Below are 24431 nucleotides of genomic sequence, written 5' to 3' on the forward strand. Positions count from 1 at the left end.
AATGTTCACTTCTTTGTCCTTTTATTAGGAGTGGGTAGGAAAAAAGCTTTTTAGCAAACTAATGCCAGCCCTTATATAACTGACCCCACTTTCTTTTAGCGTCCTGTTTGAGCCTTACCGTTTCTTCAAGTACTGTTGTTAAGAGAGATGGAAATACAATCCAGCAAGTCTGTGTAAAGAATCTTGGACACAGAGTGTATAATACACCTTTGTTCCCCTCGGACAAGGTGATTTTTCTTTCCCATGCTTATATCATATATAAACTGAGTATTGCAAAAGTATGTAAGTTAAATATACACATGCAAGTGACACTTGTATAGCTTTAACAGGTTAAAGCTTGAATGAGTATTTATAAATTCTCAGAGTGTTCTGGATCTTCACCACTAAGGGCATGGTGTTAAAGTCCATCCATAGTTAGGAGGGATTTCCGTTTTATGCACTTTCAGTGACTTACATTTTACCCTCTAAGTGCACCCCCTAAGAAAAAGAGCAGAGAAATGTCTGGCAACAAAGAGATTTTTTTTAGCAGAGCTTAGTTTCTTTTAGCGGTTTGGAGGGTCTCTTTCCATTGAACCATAATATTTTTCTCTAGGCTCATGTTGTATTTTTAGCAAGGCTCTTTGAAAAATAAAATGACAAATTAAGTATATTTTTGTCTTTTAGACAAGAGCACTTAAATGCACTCAGCCGTCCATCCTGGATTTTAATAAGAGTTTCAGACAGAGAGTGGTTGTATGAGTGAGCCTTTGGTGTTATGTATTTACGAGTACTTTTATGAAATACCAGTAAAAGCTCATGCCATTGTGCTGGATATTCAGCACAATGAGCATGCATCGTTTCTTCTTAGAAATAAAGAAGGATCATTCTCCTTTTAAAGATACATAGCAGAGGTGTGGAGCAATTAAACAAGTTGCCAGTGTTGCACCAGCTAGAGAAAACTACCACAGGTTGATTTAACTCAGAATTCCTTCAGAGGGTGCTTCAATCCTAGAAAGCCATTTATGCCTGTAAGATACAAACAATGGAAGGAATGGTTCCATTAAAATAAAATTAAAAAAAAAAATAACAATAACACAAAAAAAAAAAAAAACACAAAAACCAACACAAATCCAAACAACAGTCAAGTAATAAAAAATCTCTCAAATCCTATGATTTTTAAATCTGAATCCAGCTTGAGGTTGAGTGGTCATTGGCCATTATGCCGCTTGAGTGATCTTTTCTGCCAAGCTGCCTGCACAGCAGCACATCACATAGAAGTGTGTATCTCCTCTTTGCCCAAGAGACTTCACTGTCATCTTTCTGGTCTTGTACCAGAATCACTCCTCAGCCAGCTGATGACCAACACCACGAGGATTCCCAGGTCTCTGCATGATACGTGGAGGTAGCAGCATCCGAGTTGCTTTAACTATTTTGCTTCTTTGCAAATCCTGATCTGGGATAGAGCTGTTGAGGCACAGTGCAGCTGTACTCTGGCTTTCAGGGGTCTTGGAGCTTCATGCCCGCAGTGCTATTACTCAAAGACTGTCTTCTGGCAGAGTCCAGAACAGAGAGCGGGCTCCTCTGCAGCTCACCTCTCTGGTCTGCCGAGTGCCTTTTTAGTTCCACACCTTGTACCCAAAATCCCACCATGCAGACCAGCGTTGCCCGTCTTTCCAAGACCGAGCATTCACTCGCACACCAAGGAAAAGGAGCTAGGAAACTGTGTCACAGTGCCATCTGGCGATACCTGCCCAAACCTTCCTTTGTCAAGGGTTGCAGCCGCCGAGGCAGCTGATCTGCAGATAGATGCTTTCCCCAAGACCCTGGTTCAGGTGCAGGGAAATGCCTGTGCAGCCCAGACGTCTACTCTCTGGGGTTTTTTTGCACAGCTCTCTAGGTTTCTCTAATCCTTTACAAACCTTCCCTTCCTAGCAAAGAGTACTGATCCACCAATATACACTTTGGCTTGAGGCACAAGTCAAAGGGCTGGCTAAAAAAGTCAGGCATGTGTGACCTTTCTCATTGTTAAGATAAGGTCCTGAGGGGAAGGTTGGTTGTTTTTTTTAAAGCAGTTGTTCATACTTCCGTCTTTCGGCTTTTGGTCTGAGGAGATTTTTCTTCCCACCCCCATCTTTCAAGAGTATTCCTTTGCATTGCTTTGCTGTTGGGTTTCCTCTTTTCATTCGAGGAAGAAATTTTAGTAGTTACTGGATCAGGTTATATGTCAAATCCTCCTTAGTGGCTGGCTGAAAGTCTTGGAAACCAGTCTTTCTCAAAGATCCGTCTGTTTCACCCCAGACTTTGAACATTAAGATGTAGAATGCAGAACAAATGGCAAATCTCCTGTGTCTTTCAGATACTTCTTCAAAGTGTCTTTGATGAAGGAGCTAACAGAAGAATATACTTCTCCCTCGTCCTCATCCCCAGTGAAGCTCAGCCTTTCTCTCTCCTTTTAGAGAGCATATTCTGGCTGTGTTTTTCTAGTTGCATATGTCTTCGCATGCTATGCAGGTTAGGTATGCGTGTATTGCCACATTCACTTCTCTGAGGCCACGCCAAGAAGGATCCATGATCCCTTCGAAGTTTCAGAAGGAAGCCTTTGGCTGCCTGCAAGAAGTCAGAGCTGATTCATATCCTTCTGTGCTTTTTGGGGGGGTTGGTTGGGTGTTTTTTACCCCCCTTATCCAAATCCTTTTCTTTCTGTGTGTTTTGAGAGGTCCTGCAAGACTTCATGGTTGAAGCACAAGCTATGTGTTAGGAAGTGCTGCATGTCTGGAGGCAGTTTGGGAAAATAGCTGTGCCCCTCTTGCCGAAATAGAGTCTCGTATGAACACTGCAATTGTTCACAGGGCCTGTTTTCACCTTTACCAGAATGTGGAAGCAGAGCTTGGTTACCCTGATACTGCCCAGTGACACTGTGTTTTGCTTCTGCTAACCTTAATTTCTGTGCGAGAACAAGAATCTACTCTGACGAAAAGAGGTGTGGAAGAATGACGCAATTAAATGAGATTAAATCAGAGTATTGCTTTCCCTGGAACACATATTTGGCTCTTTGCCGACAGTCTTTTCCCCGTTTTTCATATAAACACATATTCTCACATGATAACTCTTTTTGAAATATTAATGCTTCTAGGGCTGCATTACCTTTGTTTCTTCATCAAAGTCCATTACTATGAAAAGACTGCTGTTCCTTAGGCTGTTTCAGCTTCAAAAGAATTTTAGGGCCTGGTCTATTGGAAAGCTCGGGGGTATAATTAGTGAAAATGGAAATAGATGCAAGAGAAATTTAGTTCCTGATGTTTTAATTTAGTGTAGTACTGCCATGTGTTGTTGAAGAGGATTCTTAAAGGCAAACATAATTATTTCATTATGGTCTTCAGAATGCTTTCATTGGTCTTAATGACAAGAAGCTGCATGAGGAGTCATACATTTTAATTAGGACTTCTTATATTTACATCAGATAAATAACAAATAATTGATGAAAAACAAAGTCTTCTGAATGGATGATTTCACACAGGGCTCTGGTTACAGTTTAATGATAAAACATTTCTCTTATTGCTTTGCATTTTAATTATCTAGAATTATTACTCTAACAAAGATCTCAAAATACTGTTATTTCCATGCAGTTCATTAGATTCAAAACTAGTTTATATGACTTTGAAGCTGAGAAAGGTGTTTTTCAACATACAACATTTGCAATCAGTTTCCAGCTCTATTAATTTCACTTTGCTTCCATTTCTTACATTTAAATGCCTTTTTTTTTTTTTTTCTGGCAACATACTCTCCAATAAAAGCTAGTGGGAATCAAAGTCAGACCTTTTCCTGTGTCCAGTTCCCTACACAGGAGCAAATCCTGCAGTTATTACCATCCCAAAACTGCCATAGAGGTTAAGCAAGGTTGTGTAGTGGAATTTTCTAAGGAAACCTTTGGTGCCTTTTTGTCACCAGCTTCGTTGAAAGCTGTACTCTGAAATGTCTTTGATTTAGTATGGAAATCTTATCAATGCACTTTTATAATTGTGTGTATGCTTTCAGGTGCATTTAAAATACCTGTATTTTTTTTTTCCTTTTCTTTACCCACATTATTGGATGCTTTATAATACCAGGATAAATTATTTTAGAGTTTCCTACTTGCAAAAGCCATTTATGTTTGCAAGCTCCCCAGCCTTTCATTTTTTTTTAACAATGTATTTCACATGATTCATTCCTGCAAGTATACAGAACGCTAATTGTTGTTATTGATTTTAAATTTCACAACCATTACAAGTAACGCAGATTAGTGGCAGATAAAGAGTAATAATCCATGGAGTTCTGGAAGTGTTTCATGTTTGTCTGTAGTACTTTATGTGATCAATAGTAACTGCCCCATTGAAACTAACTGCTGTATCAAATAACAGTAAATCAAATGAATGTGCTTACAGATTATTTATTGAAAGCTTTAATTGTTCACTGGGGCCCTGCTTATCTCAGGAAACAATAGAAGGCAGTGATCAGGGAAACTGCTTTGCAAATGCCAGGGGTGCCAGAAAACAGCGGGGTGTCCTTCCTGCCTTGGTAGTGTGAGAGCTTTCCAAAATGGGCCATGTCCCGCTGTACTGGAATTGCCCATTGGGCATAAATTGGTCAGAGGTGAGTATTCTTAGAGAGCATTTCTTGAGTTCTTAGGTTACTCTTTTTAATTATTATAGGTTGTCATCTTTGGATGACAGACTTGTTATATCTGGTGGGTTAAGTGTGGAAAGAGATTTCCTAAAATTTCCAAGAGGTCCATTTAATGACAGGATCAGACCTTAGAAAAGGAAGTAAAGGAAGGCATACCAAACATACTCTGTGGAAAGCTTACCTAGGTATGTTACAGTTTTGGGCAATTATGTGCTGCTGTACAGTTGTCAGACTTGTGCAAATACTAAGAAACCAATTTTTTCTAACTAATAGCACCGTAACATTATATTTTACTAATTGCATTAAATGGACACTGTTTTGTGAAACATACTTATATGCCTATGTGTGATATTGGATAATCATGATATAGACATTTTAAAATTACTTAAAGCATGGTAGCTTTAGTCATAGATCATCTGGAATAGAATCTCAGTTGAAAACAGTTGCTTCCTTTTTTCAAGCATAAGCTTTGCCTTAAGTTTCTTGGGACATCAGGTGTCAGGGCTGAAGGTTGCTTGTCCAGTTCTTGGGAAATAAAGTAGTTCCTTTTTGCCATGTTCTGTATAAAATACAGTTGATATTTTCCCTGTTTGTAAGACTGGGATGTTGCAATCAGTTGTGATCAGCTTAGCTGGGCAAAAAAAAAACCAAGTCACTGATAAACTAGGGATTGAATAAGACCAGGTGAATAGGAAGTACTGCTAGCATGTATGTGTTTGCTTACAGTGTACCGACAGATGGTATACAGGTAAAATTATGAGCATTCCTCTCTCCAACGGTTTAATAAGAAAATTCACTGCAGGTAGAGAATAGGAGAACAGAATATCAGGAAATGTGCTCTGCAGTCACGGTACTCATCCTATCTCCAGTCTCTTGTGAATGTCATATTTTATTGATCTTTACGCTTCTAGGCAGGGAGTGGAGGTGTGCTCTGAGCCACAGTCGCAGTGTTGCCACTGCTTGGCTTTAGGACACTGAACTCCTTTCCAGCATCCAGATTCTGCTGCACCTGTTGTGCAAGGGGCAGAGGGATGTTTGCCAGTTTGACTGCACCGGCGGAAACTGAAATGCACCTATTAGAAACAATTTTATATATATATATATATAAAGAACATTTATGTAAACTCAGTGCCAAGGACTCTGAATTACAAGGAGAGGAAATCCAGAGGTGTGTCAGTTTTTCATAGTACCTTCCCCACTGTGTTATCATCTTTTGTCTGGCAGGTATTCAATTCAGAAATACAGAAATTCTGCTCAGGCAAGCATTACGCTTGCTAAACTGTATATTTTATTTGTCCCCTCAGAAGATACCCGTGATGCTCAGTTCTTAAATATTCCATAAGCTTGAATTTCATATGCTAGCATCAGAAATGTTGACATGAGCTGCTGTTAGTAATGCACTGTCTTGGTCTAGCATGCTGAGGAGTTTGAGGACAGCGTCTGTCCCTGTTTTGGTCTCAGATGTTGCTCATGTATGTGTGCTGGAGCATGTCAGAAAGGTTAAGTTTTGGTTTGACTGCCCTTCTAGTTGCAGATAAGCTCAAATGATGAAAACCATTTTTTCCTGTTATGTCATGTCAAAATGTAAATAATGTATTGTTTTAATTATACCTCCACAGTTGCAGCAGTACAGTAATGTTGGTGCAGTTAGGCTAGAGTAACAACTAGTTTTGATGCTTACTCAAGTAGTAAGCTATGTGGATGTGAAAACATCTATATACAAGCAGAAGTAACCCAGAAGTCCAATGCAATAGCGTTAAGGGCATGGGAGATGTATACTGAAATACCTGCTTGGTTTAAGGATCTACCTTTGCTTCTCTTAGTCTACGCATTGCCCTGTCCTCTGCAGGAGGCTGCTGCTTCACAGCAGGAATAATTCATGGCTCCGTTTCACAGCCCCGAGCCTTGCCAGCTTCAGCAAATGGCCCTGTTTTGAAGCAGCATAGCTGGGAAGTTGGACACATGCTTTTCTGCCCACTCCATTGGAGCGTTGGTAACCTCTGGGAAAGGCCAAGGGGTGGCTGCCTGGGATTTGCTGGTTCAGCAGGTTTCCTCCCAGCAACATTGTGGCATGGAATTGTACCTCTGTGTGGTTTAATGCCAAAAACAAGGTCTGCGTTGAGGGCCTGAGAGTGAGATCCTGAGCAATGAGATACAAAGCCTCGCAGTTACCTGTTGCCTTGTAAAAAAGGTGAGTGGCTGTGTGACAAGGGGCTGTCAAAGAAAATAAGGAGATAGACCTCCTTTTCTAAGGAAATCAAAATTTAGAATTAGCAGAGCAATAAAAGCCTTCTAAGGCAAAAGCTGGAAACAATACATTTTTAATAAAATGGGCAGTTACTCTAATTGCTGATCCCCTACTGTTCAATTTCTTTTAGTACCCTTATTCATTAAATTCAGCATACTTATTATTTACAGATGTATGCGTTTTAACTTGTTTATAGAAACCATGCCTTGCAGAAAGCCATGGATGGTATAATACTAATTTGTGTTTATTGCTGCGTATAATATGCAATTTTAAAAACAATTAAAAAGAGCGGTGGAGCTCATCATTGGAGTCAGCCCCAAACTGCCCATGAAAAGTGAAATATTAGTACCATGTACCACCTTAAAGGTTATAGGCCATTTGTAGTGGATTGATAGCATACCCATTAATGAAGGATTCACCTGTTCTTAAAGATTTTAAGCTCAGCAGTCTAGTTTCTAGATATTATTCTAATGTAACCCATTTAAACATATGTGATGGAGTTCATAATTGTCCTTGTAAATGGGTATAGAAAGGAGGGTATATAAATCAATTAGTAATATCCAGCAGTATGGCTGTAATAGAAATTAATAGGGATGATAAGCTACTATACTCACTTGAAGTAGTTTTGATCACTGAATTGGCTCTTGTTGAGTCAATCTATTAATTTTAAGATTTAAAAACACCTAAAGATCAAAATGTTTTGAATCAATGGTCCTAAAGTTTGAGAAATAAAATATGTAAAATATTACACAGCAGATCAGTTTTACTGCATTTCCAAGTAGAGCACAACAGTTTTATTTTGTCCATGTGGTACTGAACCACTGTGTAATAGTATTACATCATTAAAGATGTTAAAACATTCGTTTTCTTGCTGGATTTAAGCCACAGCAAGAAGTTATGATGGATGCTGTCATAAGAACATGTTGAATATATAGGAAATAAAAAAATTATTTGGCAGGCATAGTAATACTGAAAACTAATACTCACTTGGATAGGAGGTGATGTTTGAAGAATAAAATCATTGTTTTGTATAATACTCTGAATTATTCTATTTTGAGTTTGATGCTTGAAAAGATTTGATGATAAAAGTCCTCAAACGCTGTAAAACATTTAACAACTATACATGGAGACTTTATGACTTAGTAAAATATTTGGATATATGTGAAGATTATAGTCAGTACTTCATTTCCCTTGCATTTGTTATTTATTATTAAAGATACTTGAGCTGCGTTTTCTCCCATTTATGTTTAGAAGTCAAGTCTTTCTTGGAATTGGTGGTGTGACAAAATTGTAAAATCTGAGAAAAGAATCAGGCCCCATTTATTTTAAGTGGTTTGTCCCTCACAGTGTGCCTTTTTTCTTATTTTTGATCATGTGAGGACAACATGCTGAATTTAGAATCATGGAATTGTTAGGGTTGGAAAGGACCTTAAGATCATCTAGTTCCAACCCCCCTGCCATGGGCAGGGAGACCTTACGCTAAACCATATCACCCAAGGCCTTGTCCAGCCTGGTCTTGAACACCGCCAGGGATGGAGCATTCACAACCTCCCTGGGCAACCCATTCCAGTGCCTCACCACCCTCACAGGAAAAAATTTCTTCCTTACATCCAATCTAAACATCCCCTGTTTAAGTTTTAACCCGTTACCCCTTGTCCTGTCACTACAGTCCCTAATGAAGAGTCCCTCTCCAGCATCCCTATAGGCCCCCTTCAGATACTGGAAGGCTGCTATGAGGTCTCCACACAGCCTTCTCTTCTCCAGGCTGAACAGCCCCAACTTTCTCAGCCTGTCTTCATACAGGAGGTGCTCCAGTCCCCTGCTCATCCTCATGGCCCTCCTCTGGACTTGTTCCAACAGTTCCATGTCCTTTTTATGTTGAGGACACCAGAACTGCACGCAATACTCCAGGTGAGGTCTCACAAGAGCAGAGTAGAGGGGCAGGATCACCTCCTTTGACCTGCTGGTCACGCTCCTTTTGATGCAGCCCAGGATACGGTTGGCTTTCTGGGCTGCCAGTGCACACTGCCAGCTCATGTTCATTTTGTATCAATATGCCACAGATATAGACTCAGTTTTCATAAATAGGCCAGCGTTCTCATCCTCTTTACATAGGCATTGCTGCTTTGCCTATGCCACTTCACTCCATATGAGGGTCTGACCTTGGGAATTCACTGGTAAAGAAACAGGGCCCAAATTGTAAGACAACTTCCTTTTCAAAGGAAAATCTGCCTCCTTGCAGATGATCATACAATTTATATATATGTGTGTGTATATACGTATATATATATATATATACACATATATATAAAAGAAAAGATCCTATTTTCCAGTTTTGCAATAGTATGTTATTTTCACTGCTGCAGTTTTCCAGTGGCCAGGCAGAAAATCACCGACCTGAAAAAACTATAGAGCTAGCATCTTTCGGATGTTTTTCTTCAGTTTTCCGTACGATTTATTTTTTTCATTTAACATGTTTTCTTTTTCATTTTGAACGTAGGCTCCTAATCCAAAGTGATGAGCTGCTGCCCTGCAAACTCCGCCGTGCCTGCCAAACCCTCAGGCCATCTTGTCTGTACACTTACTTTCACCCTGTCTCCCTCATGGTGTCTGCTTGGTCATTTATTTAGTGCAAGGTGCTCCTGTTCTCAGTTACTAGCGCATCATTAAGTCTTGCTGTCCTGAGAGTAACACAGGTATAACCAGATGCAGTTCCTGTCCCTGATATAATTAATCCTGACAAGTTTTCTGCCTTCTATGTTTGCTCAGGTGTAAATGCATCTCAGGCTACATGGATATATAAACTCAAATGTAGGACTGCTTTGCTGATATAGCTATGAGAAAAAACCCAAACCTCAACCTGAAAAACAGTATAATTTTCTTTGAAAAGATAACGTGAACACAAATCTCCAGGGACAGTGGAGTTGGAACTTGAGAACCAGGCATTGCAAACCTACAGAGTGGCAGCAGCCTCCTCATTGTCCTTTACTGCTAGCTGTAGTAAATACGTGTGTAGGGTATGTAGTTGCCGGAAGTCCTGGCTTTTCTAGGAGAAACGCCAAAGGCTGTGGTGATGGCTTCCCATTGGAATACATGTGGGACACAACAAAATGATGCAGCAGCTTCAGAAAAAAAGGGTTTAGGGTGTTTTCAGTCAGAAAGCCATGGTTGGGGCATACTGGTGACTTCGAGATCATATGTACTCAATATATAAGACTAGCCTGGTATATTCAGGCTAAATCATAGACTGGATTGGAAGAGACCTTAAAGATACCTAGTTCCAACCATGGCAGGGACACCTTCCACTAGACCAGGTTGCTCCAGCCCCCATCCAACCTTGCCTTGAACACTGCCAGGGATGGAGCAGTCACAGCTTCTTTGGGCACCTGTGCCAGTGGCTCAGCACCCTCACAGTAAATACGAGTAAATATTAATATAAGGCTGATGTTGGATTGGGCAATATAGTCAAGAGTAGAGGTATTTGTGGCAGCCTCTGGCGTTTCTTGTGCCTTTGTGGAGCACAGCACCCATGTGTGGCTGCTGCTTAGTTGCCTTCAGGAGAGTATGTGAGACTTCTCTTCAGGGCAGGTCTGTTTCTGCCAGGACATTCCTATGTAATTGCATATATGGTGGGGTAGTCTTACAGAAAGATTCTTAGCTGGACATGCAGATCAGAAAATGAAGACAAGCCTTTCATCATCTCTCCCAAGTTCCCTGCCAGCAGCAGGGGTAGCTCTCCGGGGCAGAAGGCACCCTTGGCCAGCCTTGCAGTCAGCAGGTGAGCAGGATGCACACACAGACTTCGGGGTGCTTTGGAGCCTCTGCATTAGAGGGACTGAGCACGGACTTACCTGAATTCCCTGGTCTGTCATGTATCCCATGTGTAACCTGGGGCAAGACACACAAGGCCATGTTTGGAAAATGCTGCTAGAGCTACAGCTAGGTTTTCAGTTGCTGTTGAAAATCCCAGTTGGGTTCTGCTTGCAGTTTTCTAGGAATTTAAGACCAAGCAAATCAAGCTCTTAGGCTGTCAGTGCTTCTGTTTCCCATCTGTAAAGTTAAAAGAATAGCTTTTCCCTTATCTAACTTAAGTGTTACAAGGTAAAACTTGGGTTATTCACATACTGGAATAACAGGAACCGTGCTTGTAGATCAGATAGATGGAATAGAGCAGGATCTTTCATGCTGTTAAATACGGCAGGACCAGAAGTGCTGCCAGCAGTGCTGTGTAGTGGGCCCTGGGGGAGTCACTCAGGGTGTCTGTGTTCTGCACAGGAATGTCCCTAGGGAAGATGTGCTGGCAGGTGGGGACCCTTGGCTGCCTTAATAAATGGCACTGTGAAGTCAGGAAACTGAATTTGCATGCTTTAAGAAATGGATTCATAAAGAGGCCAGATTGTGGCATAATGAAAAAGTATCTCATAGAAGGATCCCCACCCTTCACTGGGCAATGGATAAAGGATATTTGTGGGAATAATAAAAAATGAAGAAGTCATTCTGCTAAGGAAAAGAAATTGTGTTGTGAGACTAGAATAGAAGTATAACCAAAAAATAGATGCTGTTCTCTTCAGATTTACTGCACAAAAATCTGGATAGCTGTTTTGTATTGGTAGTAGGATGCTGAACTTTATTTCTTGGCCTTAATCACCTGGTATAAAGGTTTCAAAGGGCTATACTCCTATTGTATAGCCAAGATCAGTACCCACTGACTGCTGACTTATGTTACATGACTCTGCTGGATAACGTTAAAGATTTGCAATTGAAGCTTGGCAATTTTGTTGATGAAAGGCATGAAGGAGTATGATGCAGCTCTCTCTCTCCCAGTTCTAAACTGAAGGAGATTCAGCAGTCAAGTGTAAACACTTTTGCCGTTCTAGTTGGCAAATACAACTTGGTATATACACAGCAAACACATTTGCTGAATATGAAGAAGTCCCGTTTTTTTAAGACACATCCTTTGAACTTAGTCTGTGTTTTTAACACTGAAATGCTGAAATAGTTAAAATAAAAGCACTCTGAGGACTTGCTTTGCAAGTAATAGCTCCCTTCAAGTTTATGGAGGCCTTTCAAGGTTCATTCTTTAAAATACATTTTGACTTGGCAGGATCACGATCATTACCATTATTTTTGTTGGAGAAGTACTTGAAGGTCCTGCAGTGTTGGTTACTGTACAGATATTCTGAGACCCTGCCAAAAATACTGTACTGTATAAGTACATGAGATGTGAAAGGGTGAGGGAGGAAAACAGTGTCGTGATGGTATGTCTGCCTGCAGTGAAGCAATGGCCAAATTTGTACTTGGAACTTCATTAGGGTAAGGATATCAGAGCAGAGAGTGTGCTTTACTGCTGCTTGTACTCACAAGGCAGAGGGCAGAGTTCAGCAGGACCCCTCTTCTCCCAGATGTGACGGGACAGAAGCCAGCTGTCCGTATCACTGTCTAACTGACAAGAGTTGTAACAGCAAAAGCACTTTGGCTTTAGAGGCTTCTGCCAACTCAGCTATGCCTATTGGGGCCTGCACCTTGTCTGAGATAGCTATTGGCAGCAGCAGCCTGTGCCCTAGGCATGGCACTTAAAATGACCTGGTCTGAGACACCTTTTGGGTGACCTTGTGTGCAATTTCCCATTAGTAAGACCTTGCAGACTGGGCTTCGAGCTCCATAACCTCTACTTCTTGCTACTTCTGTTGTGATTTCAGTCATACTCTAGAAATCCTGAGCAGCAGCACATAGCAAAAACCTGTGGGATACTCTTTGAGCTTTTAAAATAACAGGATTTTGAATTGGGCACCCTCAAGCAGAAACCAGGTCATGAAGTTTCATCTTCTGATGTTTCTGTAGAAAGTGGAATGCCTCTTTTCAGGCTAAAAGCAAACCTGAAGACTTGAGAGGTTTTTTTTGGCTATCAGCCCAGATACCACCTTGTTTTTTTAAGGCTGAGATGCTCTTGTAGAGATGAACTATGACTTGATTTTTACTGGCAAAATTGTAATGAAGAATTAAAATAGAATAACTTATATTTAATGTCATGCATTAAGGCAGATGTGTGCAGCAAGCAAGACACAAATAGTAAAAAAGAAACCCTCAAATGTGGAAAACGTACTTCATTAAGTATTTCTGAAAATCTTGATAATAGTATCTCAATCTGGAGTTATTGTGGCAGCCCATGTTTTAATCCAGGTATGCTGTGTTCTCTCAAAATAAGAAGCATTCCCTCCTGAACCTCGATGCATACCCAGCTCTATGAGGAAAGACTTTTGATGGTGGTGACTTTTCTTTCTGCATTGATTAACATTTGCACATGGCTTCCCATGAACCTTTTCCTGCGTCTTCCTGCCCTCAGTCCACTCTACCTCCATGCCACCAACTCCTGGGTAGAACAGCGAGCCAGCACAGCAAGTACCTCTATGTGAAATAGTAGCATGACTTCTTTACTTTGTGTTGTTTTCTTTGCAAGGGAGAAAATCAGAGTCTTTGCAAAAGAGAAGACTTACTTTTCCTCTCTATGTTGTCTGTGATCCCTACCTGTTGTATATATGGTAAAAATATCTGGGACTTATAACCCATCAACAGTATGCAGCCAGCGTCATATGTGACCCGGTCAAGCACACACTCACTGAAGGGTCATGGCCAGGTTACTAAGTCAAGGCTGGCAAGTCTCCACCATAATGTTTTCTTTCTTTTTTTTTTTTCTCTTCTCTCCTTGTCTGTCTTCCAAAGTACAATTTTAAACCAAAACCCAAACTCTCAGAACAATGCAAACTATTTAAGCATGACAAATTCAAAGAAGATTTTTATTAAAAAAGAAAAAAAAAGTGGATGGGAGAGCTGAGTCAATGATATTTTGGATTTAATTTTATGGTATAGTTTTATGTGGCACATGAAAGAGAGAAATTTGTATTGAAACAATTGAAACCCACTTTTCGAGTTCCTGGCTCTTTCCTGGAAGATGATTAAAAGCAGACTTTTTTTTCCAGACAAGACATAAAAACTAAATGATCTACAGTATATAGTTATTTTTTCAAATGTTTGGAGGCTTATAAATAACTTCTACAATCAAATGCACACATATAAGCAGCAGAGAATCTGGTTCTAATTACTTGTACTTTAGTTGAACTTTGGCGTTTCCTTTGACTTTCTGCCTAATGTATGTGAGCTGCGTGCCTTGCACTCCTGCAGTGAATTCACACATATACACACATACACACGCACAAAAATCAGCAAAAAATCCAGACTCCGGTCGGTGCCAACAAAAATGAGGGTTAACAGAATGTTTTGACCAAATGCAGCACTTTGCTATTCACCCTAATTAGCTGAAATTGCTGCTTCCCACCAGGGACCCTGAGCTCAGTATTTGAAATTCCCTTGAGGCTATCCAGGAAATGCCATTTGCTTTACAACTTCTTATTCTTTTAAAACTCAACTGCCCAAAGTATGCATTAACATGCAAGCTTAATCTAAGTTTCTAGCAAAACTCAAGGCATTTCCTAGTGCCTGCCTGCTTCTAGATGGTCACAAAGTAAAATACCTCCTCCGTCTGTCAACACGGTTTAGCTGGCAGTAAATTAGCTCTCACAAAGCATGCTGTGCTTTTAAAGATCTTATCTGCTGCTTTATCTAACCTTTAGAAATATTTCAGACATCTTAGGAATTGTGAAGTGACCGATTGTGTAAGTCCCTGTGTGCTTAAGCTGCATTCAGTTCTTGGGTGACAACACTGAGGCTCTGTTTTCTCAGGTGAGTAGGGACCCTGAAGTGTCACATCCTGCAGGACAAGACAGCAGGGCATGGAAAGAGGTTGCCGTTTTCTTCCCATCCGCTTTTAATTCTTCCTAAAAACCCTAAGACTTCCTTAAAAATACCTCTTCTGGAAACGTCAGCTACCTGCCCCTATCCTTTCTTTTTTTCCCACGTTGCATGTGCAGGCATGTATAGAAGAAAGCGGGCTCTGCTGTCGTGTGACCCCTAGCCACCAACATGATATAGAAATAACGCTTTATACTTGGTGAGCATGGATTGCTGCAAATGCCTGCACTGCATTTCTGTGCTTCCATGATGGCAGTGTATACATTTTCAAATAAAGAGTTAAAAAGTCTAAATCCAAGGAAGACTAGTAAGTTAGAAGCTCGATAAATAGTTGAGCATGTGTAACCTGAGTTCAAGACTTCTCCAGAAAACTGTAAGGTTTGCCTGTGATCAGAAATTAATGCTCCCAAATTGGGTTTTCTTACCAAAAAAAAAAATAAAAAAAATAAAAAAAGATCTAACTCATGATAGTTGTTTGGTTGATGCAAGTATTATATTAAATATATTAAAGCCCTTTCAGTGGCACACACACACACACACACATATATATATAAGGAGTTACCTCTAGTTTACAATGGCTCATTCTTTTTCAAATCGTCTAGAAAAGAATTCTCTATCAGCACCTTCAGCTCTTCAATTGTTGACTATGTTGTGTGTTTATTAACTGAACTGGTAGCTTAATCTCTATGGTTATCACAAGTTGCTGGAGCTTGGCCGGTGCCTCATGGACCTCTCTGCTACGTATGGTCCATGGCTCAAACACTGCTACAAGCTGGTCCTTGTCTGGCATAAAATCATGAAAGAAGCAGAAGTGTATCAGTATTACCCCTCAAAGATTGCTTTCCCCAAACTGAACTCGCAGAAGGATTGCAGGAGTGCAGTTGTTTTATTGAATAACAACCTTGTTTTGCCTGGGGAGCCTAAAACCTGCCTTTCAGATGGACTGGGAGAGTTGAATGAGCTAATACAAAACACATTGTCTTCTGGTATTAGAGTTTTAAAGCTAAAATTTTACCATTCCGTAGGCTGATTGGAAGCTACCGTAATTCATGTATGAGCATGAAATAAGGCGAGGAATGTTTGAGGCCTCTCAAGGGCATTTGATGAATTTAACTTTATTTTTAAGTACTAATAGATTATTGATTCAAGCAGGATGGCTGTGCAAAGATCAGTAACAGAACTCTCTAGCTCTCTTTAATACCAAAAATTACTGTTGAAAAGAAATGATTGTTCTCATCTGTGTTTTCATTAAGAAAAAAATTCATCAAAGCTTTTGTGCAGTAGGAACCTGCAGGTTTGCCAAGGTTCAGTGTATTTAATGCTGAAAAACCTAAGTACAGGTCTAGAATTGTCTTAATGTCTCAATTTATGGAGCTATGTTATTTTACTTTTCTGAGTTTTTTCATTTGGATTTTTTTCACAGCCTCCTTATTGTTAGATGTATAAATAGTTCCTGTTTGAAACATATTTTTTTTCTTTGCTTAAAATAAGCCTCTAACATGTCACTCGAGCATTTCTTTTCTTCTCAAAGAATATTCATCTTTGAAGTTGCTGCTAGCTTAACCATAGTAAAAAATGGCAGAAAGGGGCCCTTCTCTCACAAGTAATCAGAGGTTGCATTGTGCTCCATGATGCCCTCTGTGAATTCTGCAGCACATGAGTTGACAATGAATCATGAGTTTAATACAAATGTATCATCTTTGTAATCTGAAAAAATCATGGTCAGTAAATCTTGTCTAAGATTCTTCTGTTGAGCAATGTTCTTTAGGGCCTGCTGTAGTAGTCTTGAGATTTAGCTCTGCTGGTAGTGCCTACTATTTCTGGATAGATCTGAGTTCACAGATCCTGTCACTTCTTTATATCTGTTGAAAAGTTAGAGGGATTTATCTGAGAAGCAGCAGACGACTAGGTGAAACATGAAAATGTGTTGTACATCTACCATAAATGTGAGGAATGATGACAGGATATCACAGAAAACTGATGCAGATGTTTGGAAAGATGTAGTTCACATGTCTTATCTTGCATTGTAGGGCTTTCATGTCCTTTCCTTGAAAGGGAAAAGTGGCTTTTCATCAGGTTCAAAACAAATGACCATCTAGAAATATTAAGGCAGTAAAGGACTGTGGGGTTGTAGTGTGTAAGTAGCTCTTTCTCAGAGAGGTTTCCTGATGTTACAAATCCTAAGGTTAGTAAGAATGTTTTGCTGGGTTGTGCCGGTTTAAAGAAAAAAAAAGACAAATCAGGCAATTTTCACTTCAGGTATTACACTTGGTCCTTTGTCTCTTTACATATGTCCTGATGCATGCTACTATCCTGCTGTGGCAGAATTGCACATTGGAAGTGTTAACTTTTGTAGAAGAAGGCAAGTGATGATATAAGACCTCTCCCAAGATTCGATACCGATTGGAAGGGTACATGCCACAGTTTCCTGATATCCAGCATGCACACATGGGTCCCACACAGTTCAGTAGACTAAAACTAGAAAATCTGTATTTTTGGAGCCTGGTAAGAGGTGCAAGCTCTGTATCTGAAGAGAGCTGAAGCTTTTGTGGTGGTGAGTTGCTGGATCATGAAAAATGATTGGATACTTTAAGATATACTTTGAGGCTATAGTATGTAGTCTTGTCATTACTTGCCTTGCTTTAGTTCCCCTTAAATTTTGCTAGGAAAGACAAATGAATGTTTATTATAGTTTGATAGTTATAATACAGTAAATAATCAGTTATTTAAAATTCATTCATGAAACATTCAGTTATTTCTTTTTTCTTTTGTAGCAGTTGAAACTCAGAGCACCAGTTCTGAGGAACTTGTTCCAAGCCCTCCTTCACCACTTCCACCCCCTCGTGTTTACAAGCCCTGTTTTGTCTGTCAAGACAAGTCATCCGGATATCACTATGGTGTCAGTGCTTGTGAGGGATGTAAGGTGAGTACCGTCATCTCCCTTTCCTTTTATAGGGCGGTGTTTCCTTTTAGAGAGAGGTAGCGCAATGCAGTTTGGTGTGACTTGATTGTCTTCAAAGACCCCTGTACCTTTCTTTCGTGAATTAATTCTGATCCATGAGTAAAGCCAAGTAAGTTACCATCGTGCCTGGAATTACTTTTTCTAAAGTATGTCCTTCAGGGACTTGCATAAGTATTGACTAACATAAGAATGCGATCACAGATGCAGACATAATCAAAGAGTAAAGTGAAAATATTTTGAGACTCTTCACTGTCCATCATGTCAGAACTCAAACAGCTGTTGGCTGTTTTCAGCCTTTTTCTGTGTGCTTGCTCTGTGTATCTAGGGGGTAGAATTTGGGAATAGGATCTGATCATCTGGAAGTTTTTGGCATAGACTCTAACTATCTGACTAAAATCAAATTGGGAATTTGAGCATTAGCAGGTTGGTATTTACAAAATTTAATCTGGCAGACTACAGGGCTGGTACATCTACTAGCTGCTTTCCAATGCTCCGATTGTCAGAAGATGACTTGACTATCCATAGGATTTGGTAATACAATACGCTGTTCTAAAGTAAAGAATATCTAAAAAGATGCACAGCAGAGAAGGAATGTCAGCTCAGCCATGTGTGTAAGGCAATAATTAGAGATGTGCATACAGTGAACAGTAAGCATGAAAGAAATAAGGTAGCGCGAAAGATGTTGAGGAAATATATTGTAGGACAGATGCTCTCATATTTAACTTCGTTAGTTATGGCACCTTATTGCAATGTTCTTTAACAGTTAAAATAAGACCTATGATTTCCATCCTTCAAATTAAAATAATTGTGGAATGTTTAGTGCAGTGAAGATACTAATGTATGCCAAAAATGTGACAGGTGATATATCCATATAAAAAATTAGGATAAATTAATAAAAGGTGTTTTGCTGGTTTATTTTTGTGAGATGTTATAATATTTTCACATACTGAGCAGTTAGCCATTTTTACTTTATCCTTTGAACCTGCAACTTCTTCCAAGCTAATGGCCTTCTGTAGTGACATAACATATCATAGTGCTGGGTTTGTGTCATTAGGCAAAAAACTATGGCTGGAGCCTGGTTTTCCCTGTTTCATAGCTGTAGATACTGAAGTAATGAAAGTAGCTATTCAAGTTGACCTTGGTTTTAAAATGTCTTTCTGGTATCGAGGTTATCCTTGGGTATCTTGTCTGGGTTGTTTTTTTTTAGATGCCACAAAACCATCAAAATGTAAGTGTCTTTTAGGAAGAACTATGGTAAGAGCATGCTGTAGCTAATTTCATTAAATAGGATCTCTCATCATACTCAGATGCTAACACACAGATGGTGGTGTCATTTGCTCACCCACAAATTCCCTCTAAGCGCAGACGTAATTGCAGACTGTGGCAGAAAGGTCACATGTCCCTAAGACTTCATTATATCTGAAAAATAAGCAAAAATAAGCTGTAGGTCTTTTACTGGCATACTGCAAAGCATTTTCATGTGTGATGAAAGCAAGACTGCACTTGTCAAAATACATGAAGAAACCCATCTTGTAATGTGCTAGCCATTATTCAACAACAACAACAAAATCATCTTCACTTGCTAATTTGCAAGATGGGGTAATTCAGTACTTAGCAATAGCTGCTGTTAAAAGAAAAAGAAATTAAAAATTAGCTACATAGAAAACCTGTCAGTCTAGGGGAAATAATGAGATTTCAAAGCTGTAACTTGGCTGCTTGAGACTGGTGAGATTTGGGTTAGTCGATGCTAGCTCTTCAACAGGTAGAACTTGTTTTTTATGAATCTTTTCTACTGATTGAATCAAATTCCTTTGTGAGTGCTAGAAGCTGGCAAAGAATATGATGAGACCAGTGAGTCAACCAGTGGCACCTGTGGTGGTAAGTCATGTACCACTTCTGCTTTAAGATTTGTCTGAGCTTTCAGGTCAAGATATGGGTGATGGATGGATGACAGCAGACAGCAGTACATGGCCACATCACCAGAGGCTGCCTCAGAAACCCCTACTCTTCCAGTTCCTGCTCTTTCTCTGAAGAATGTTACCCTTTTCACTTAAGCCCTTTTGGACTGTTGGTTTTTTGTTTTCCTTCATCTTTGCTCTATACTTGTTTTCATACAAGCATTTCTTGGTACTGTACCATAAGAAAGCTGCCACCTTGTACTTATTTCTAGCCATCCAGGCTTCGGCCTGTACTCAAGCTTACCTTCACCCTTGGTTCCCAGTATCAGTTCTTGATGCTTCTCTTTCTTTCCAGCCTTCTTAATGCAAAAATCTATTCAGTTGCTTTTCATCTTTCAATAAGTACTGTGTATTGGGCACTGCTGCTGGGGAAGCCTTTTCTCATTTGGATCTCTGCCTTTCAGCTGGTTAACGCAGGTTTATTAGAGAGCCTATATTTCACTAAAAGCTTCTGCTTAGTGTGGAGATGGAGTTACATGCTGATTATCTGGTGAATAAGCAAGCTATAATAAAGAAGAATTCATGTTACAGATTTTAATCTAGTTAGGGAACACAAATGAATTTCTCCTTTACCTCAACACCTATCTCCATGCAATTTCATAGGGCTTTATTTTCTTCAAGATTTGGAGTTTTACTGAAGCTGACCGGCAGGTTCAAAAGGTGTTGGGATGGAGAGAGGCAACCTTGCTTATGGACTCCTGGGTCGCACAAAGCCCATTTTATAAGAAGCTAGACTAAAATGTCAACCAAATCTGTTAATTCTCCTTTTTTTTTTTAATTTTTTGCCTCTGACCTTGTTGCCATTTTCTTTTTCCTCACTCCTATTTCCAGTGTTACTTTCTTCACATGATTTTATGTCTCTGTTCTGTGACATTAAGCCTTAAACTCACTCCTTTTTCCTCCTGCATTGCATCTCTGCTATGAGGTCCTTTCCTCAAGTCTTTTCCTTTTTCCTTTCTGACTCAGCTCCTGGCAGTCTTGTTTCTCAAGGGAAACACAAATGAAAAACTCTGCTCATATCATATTTATCTAATTAGGGCCCCATTCCTCTTGTTTTTCTGTGTTGGTTTTCCCTTGGTTTTCTTCTAATTCTTTCTGTTTTCTTCTCCTTTGCCTTTCTCCTTTGAGCTCCAGTGGAGCTGCTGTCACAGTCATTAGCAGTCTCCATCTAGTGCAAAGAGACAGCTTACTGTCCTCCAGGTTTTGGATTGATCATAGAATTGTTTGGGTTGGAAGGGACCTTCAAAGCTCATCTAGTCCAAAGCCCCTGCAGTGGGCAGGGACATCTTCAACTAGATCAGGCTGCCCAGAACCACATCCAGCCTGGCCTTGAATGTCTTCAGGGATGGCGCATCCACCACCTCTCTGGGCAACCCATTCCAGTATTTTACCACCCTCATTGTAAAGAATTTTTTCCTCACATCCAGCCTGAATCTCCTGTAGTCTAATACCACCACCCCTTGTCCTGTCACAGCAGGCCCTGATAAACAGTCTTTCCCCATCTTTGTTATAGGCCCCTTTTTAAGAACTGAAAGGCTGCAGTAAGGTCTTCCCAGAGTCTTAGCTTCTCCAGGCTGAATGATCTCAGCTCTCCCAGCCATTCATCATAGGAGAGGTGCTCTAGCAGACTTTCTTTTTCATGGCTCTCAGGGCTTTTTAGATTCTCCTCCTGCTTTGCTTAGATTTACACAATGTCTCCTTAAATGGCTCTTTATCCACTTGCTTATGCTGTTCCCTGAGGTTCGGTTTGGTTCTTTGCTTTTCTATCTCAAAAGCATCAGCTACTGACGTATTTTATGGTGGACTGATGGGGAAGATTGTAGCAATATTATGCTTATTATTAATGGATACCCTTCTAGCCAGGAGCCCTTGGAGAGCTGTGGATGGTGATTATGTCCTTCTGATGCTCAGTTTGGGAGCCACTGCACTGGAAATTTTATCTTCCCTCAATTGCCATCAACCCATGGATGACTTCCTAAGTTACCCCATCTCTGACTTCTCCCCTGCCATCTTTCCCTGGTGTGCCCTTGTGCTGACCTCACTGTTACCTTGGGCACAGAGTTCATGAAGACAGAACTTTCCATTGTCTCTCTTTGTGACATCATCAACTGTAACCTTGTGGCATGCAATTTTTTCAGACTTTGTGCCACAATGACATAATTTCATAGAATCATAGAACAGTTAGGGTTGGAAAGGACCTCAAGTTCATCTAGTTCCAGCCCCCCTGCAATGGGCAGGGACACCTCACATTAAACCATGTCACCCAAGGCTCTGTCCAACCTGGCCTTGAACCCTGACGGGGATGGAGCATTTACCACTTCTGGGCTGCAGTGTTGTAGTTCACAGAGTTTGTTGTCCTTTTTCCTCCAGAATCTGCCTTTGTCTGCTTTCATTGACAAGTCGTTGCTGCGTTCATCTTGCATGGTGATTACATTGGTCCTTCCTTCATCTTTTTCCACTCACTGCCATCCTTGGACCTTATTCTTTCTGGTACCTGGTAACAACCTCCTAGCCTCCTTTGCCAAACGGTTTTTCTGTATTCTAAGTGCCCTTTTTTTTAAGTGATCCTTCTCTCTTATTCATTACCGGTCTTCAGTACTGTGCCCACTAGAAAGTCTGTTTGTGGCTTGTTTTGATATACTAGGCTTAAAGTTTTTAGGGACAGGAGTATTTCATAATGTGCACTTATGAACCACAACAGAAGTTTGGGAACTGTATAAATAGTTTCAAGTGGTCTTGTTCTCTAGTTCTAGTATGTGCATGCTGAAAATTTTGTGATTCTAGATTTAAGTACCTGACTTCTTGCTTTCCGAATTTGAAATATAGGAGCTTTCAGAAAGCTGAGAAAAGGTTGAGCTTTTTCTCAATTTTTTCTCAAATTTTTCTCAAATTTTTCTCTTATTTGGTCCTCCAGATTCAGCAGACAGGAATTTTTTCCTTTTTTTTTTTGGGGGGGGGGGGGGGGGTGTTTTAAACTGGTTTTAAAAAGGAAAATCATGACTTTGTGTTTATATCTGGGTGTATGCTGCAAAAGACTGATGTGCCTCATAGCCAGTCAGTGGCTTTGTGTGTTAGAATCTCAAAACCAAACTGATCCTCACAGTGCACTTGTATTTTGTAAGAGAAATTCCAAAGCCAGTCCATCTTTTCATATGTAAAATACCATACATTGACTGTATTCAACTTACTTATTTGCAACTTTCCATTTTGTAGACTGTGACATTTCAGAGGCAGGTTTTGGACTGTACTTGTGTGTTTCATGACCTCAGTTAAAGATCTTTTTTTGGGGGGCTCTCTGGGTGTTGCTGGATAGCACTCAAATTCCATACAAAAAGAGCAACTTGAGTTTATACAGCTGGTACAAGTGGCTATGGGGTGGCTGTCACTGAAAGCTCAGCTCTTTGGTCCTGACTTGACTCTTCATTGTAGCCAGGTTTGCAGAAAGGAGACTGAGAGTCGTGGGCTGGATTCCCCACACAGTGCCATCATTGTGTAGCCAAGGAGGAGAAGCTGGGTTCTGACAGCTTCAGCTCTCTCTGAAAGCCTTGTCTCTTGTTCTAGATGTTTAAAAGATGGCATTCCTCTGCTGGCAGTCCTGCCCAGATTCCTGACTTGAATTCAGTGGGCTCAAAGATGCCTAAGTGATTTCAGAAGAGAAAAGCACACAGCACATAAGAGGATAGGATAGGTTTATGGTCCAGCAGTTTTGTCTGAATGATCAAGGTGCCTCTCTGCCTGTTATTGATGCTAACAGACAAAAATGTGGGTAAGTCTACTTCAATGTTAAGTGATCCCAAGTTGGCTTTTATCATAAAAGAAGAGTAGCTTTCCTTCCATCAGAGTTTTTGTATAAAATCACATCTAATATGGGGTCATTATATTAAAGGGATAGCCATATTTATTATATTTTCATAGGTCTTCAGCTGTGAAAATACATCTATTTGTTTGACACCTTCCTGTCTCAAATATTTTCTTTCTTTTTTCTTGTTGTAAAGACTTTAAGCAGTATGGAAAATAGACATTGATATAAACCCTGAAATTCAGATCTGTAATTCTGTTGGACTGACTCACACACAAAAAGAAAAGATAAGAAACACATGGGAGAAGAAGAAAAAGATAAATAAAGGAGAAAAAGAAAAAAAATTAAATGGGTTTGTCCAAATTTGCTGATCCACATGGATATTCAGCTTGGGAGAAAAGCTGCCGTGAGGTTACAGTTGGTGATGTCACAAAGAGAGACAGTGGGAAGTTCTGTCTTCGTGAGCTCTGTGCCCAAGGTGACAGTGAGGTGTGCAAGAGGACACAGCAGGGAAAGATGGCAGGGGAGAAGTCAGAGATGGGATAACTTAGGAAGTCATCCATGGGTTGGTGGCAATTGAGGGAAGATAAATCTGCTTTTACAGCTTTATCTTGCTTGCTTACACATGCAGTGGGAGGCAGTCCGACCACTCAACTTTGGGCCCAAGATTAGTTGCCTAAATTTGAAGACTGGGGTCTGCGCCGTCAGTGGAGAGGAAGGAGCTCTTCTGATGGCTGATTCAGAACATGTAAACTAGGTCCACGCTGGGTCATTGGGTTAGGTGCCTAAATCCCAACTGTGTTAATATTCACCATGATATCTCACATGATTATGCCCATCAGGACAGAGAGTGTTGGGGTTCCCCTACTGCAGGCCATGATCAGCATTGGATTTACAAAATGTTACTGACAGAGAGTGGAACTGGGTATTATTTTATTTATTTAAAGTTTGCTGGCAAGGATATTATGCTTTGGTCTGCAAGAAATGTTGATGAGTGGCCTAAACTATTTTAGGGAT

At 40.2% G+C, this 24431-nt stretch overlaps 1 protein-coding gene and 1 long non-coding RNA gene across 9 annotated transcripts in view; one reads left to right on the forward strand and one right to left on the reverse strand.

Moving 5' to 3' along the window:
- RARB (retinoic acid receptor beta) overlaps positions 1–24431 on the forward strand; it is a 329638-nt gene that overhangs the window by 238802 nt on the left and 66405 nt on the right. For 6 of the 8 annotated variants that reach the window (XM_062607210.1, XM_062607211.1, XM_062607212.1 and 3 more), the window contains one exon: positions 17470–17618. In XM_062607210.1, the coding sequence (XP_062463194.1) occupies positions 17470–17618 (149 nt within the window). The remainder of the gene's footprint in view (positions 1–17469; positions 17619–24431) is intronic. The other 2 variants (XM_062607213.1, XM_062607215.1) reach the window with 1 other exon arrangement.
- LOC134157824 (uncharacterized) overlaps positions 1–24431 on the reverse strand; it is a 308975-nt gene that overhangs the window by 147354 nt on the left and 137190 nt on the right. The gene's annotated exons all lie outside the window — the stretch shown is intronic.

This window comes from Pezoporus occidentalis, unplaced genomic scaffold, assembly GCF_034315485.1.
Source record: "Pezoporus occidentalis ecotype Australia unplaced genomic scaffold, CSIRO_AGI_Poc_V1 ctg120, whole genome shotgun sequence".
Classification (NCBI taxonomy): Eukaryota; Metazoa; Chordata; class Aves; order Psittaciformes; family Psittacidae; genus Pezoporus; species Pezoporus occidentalis.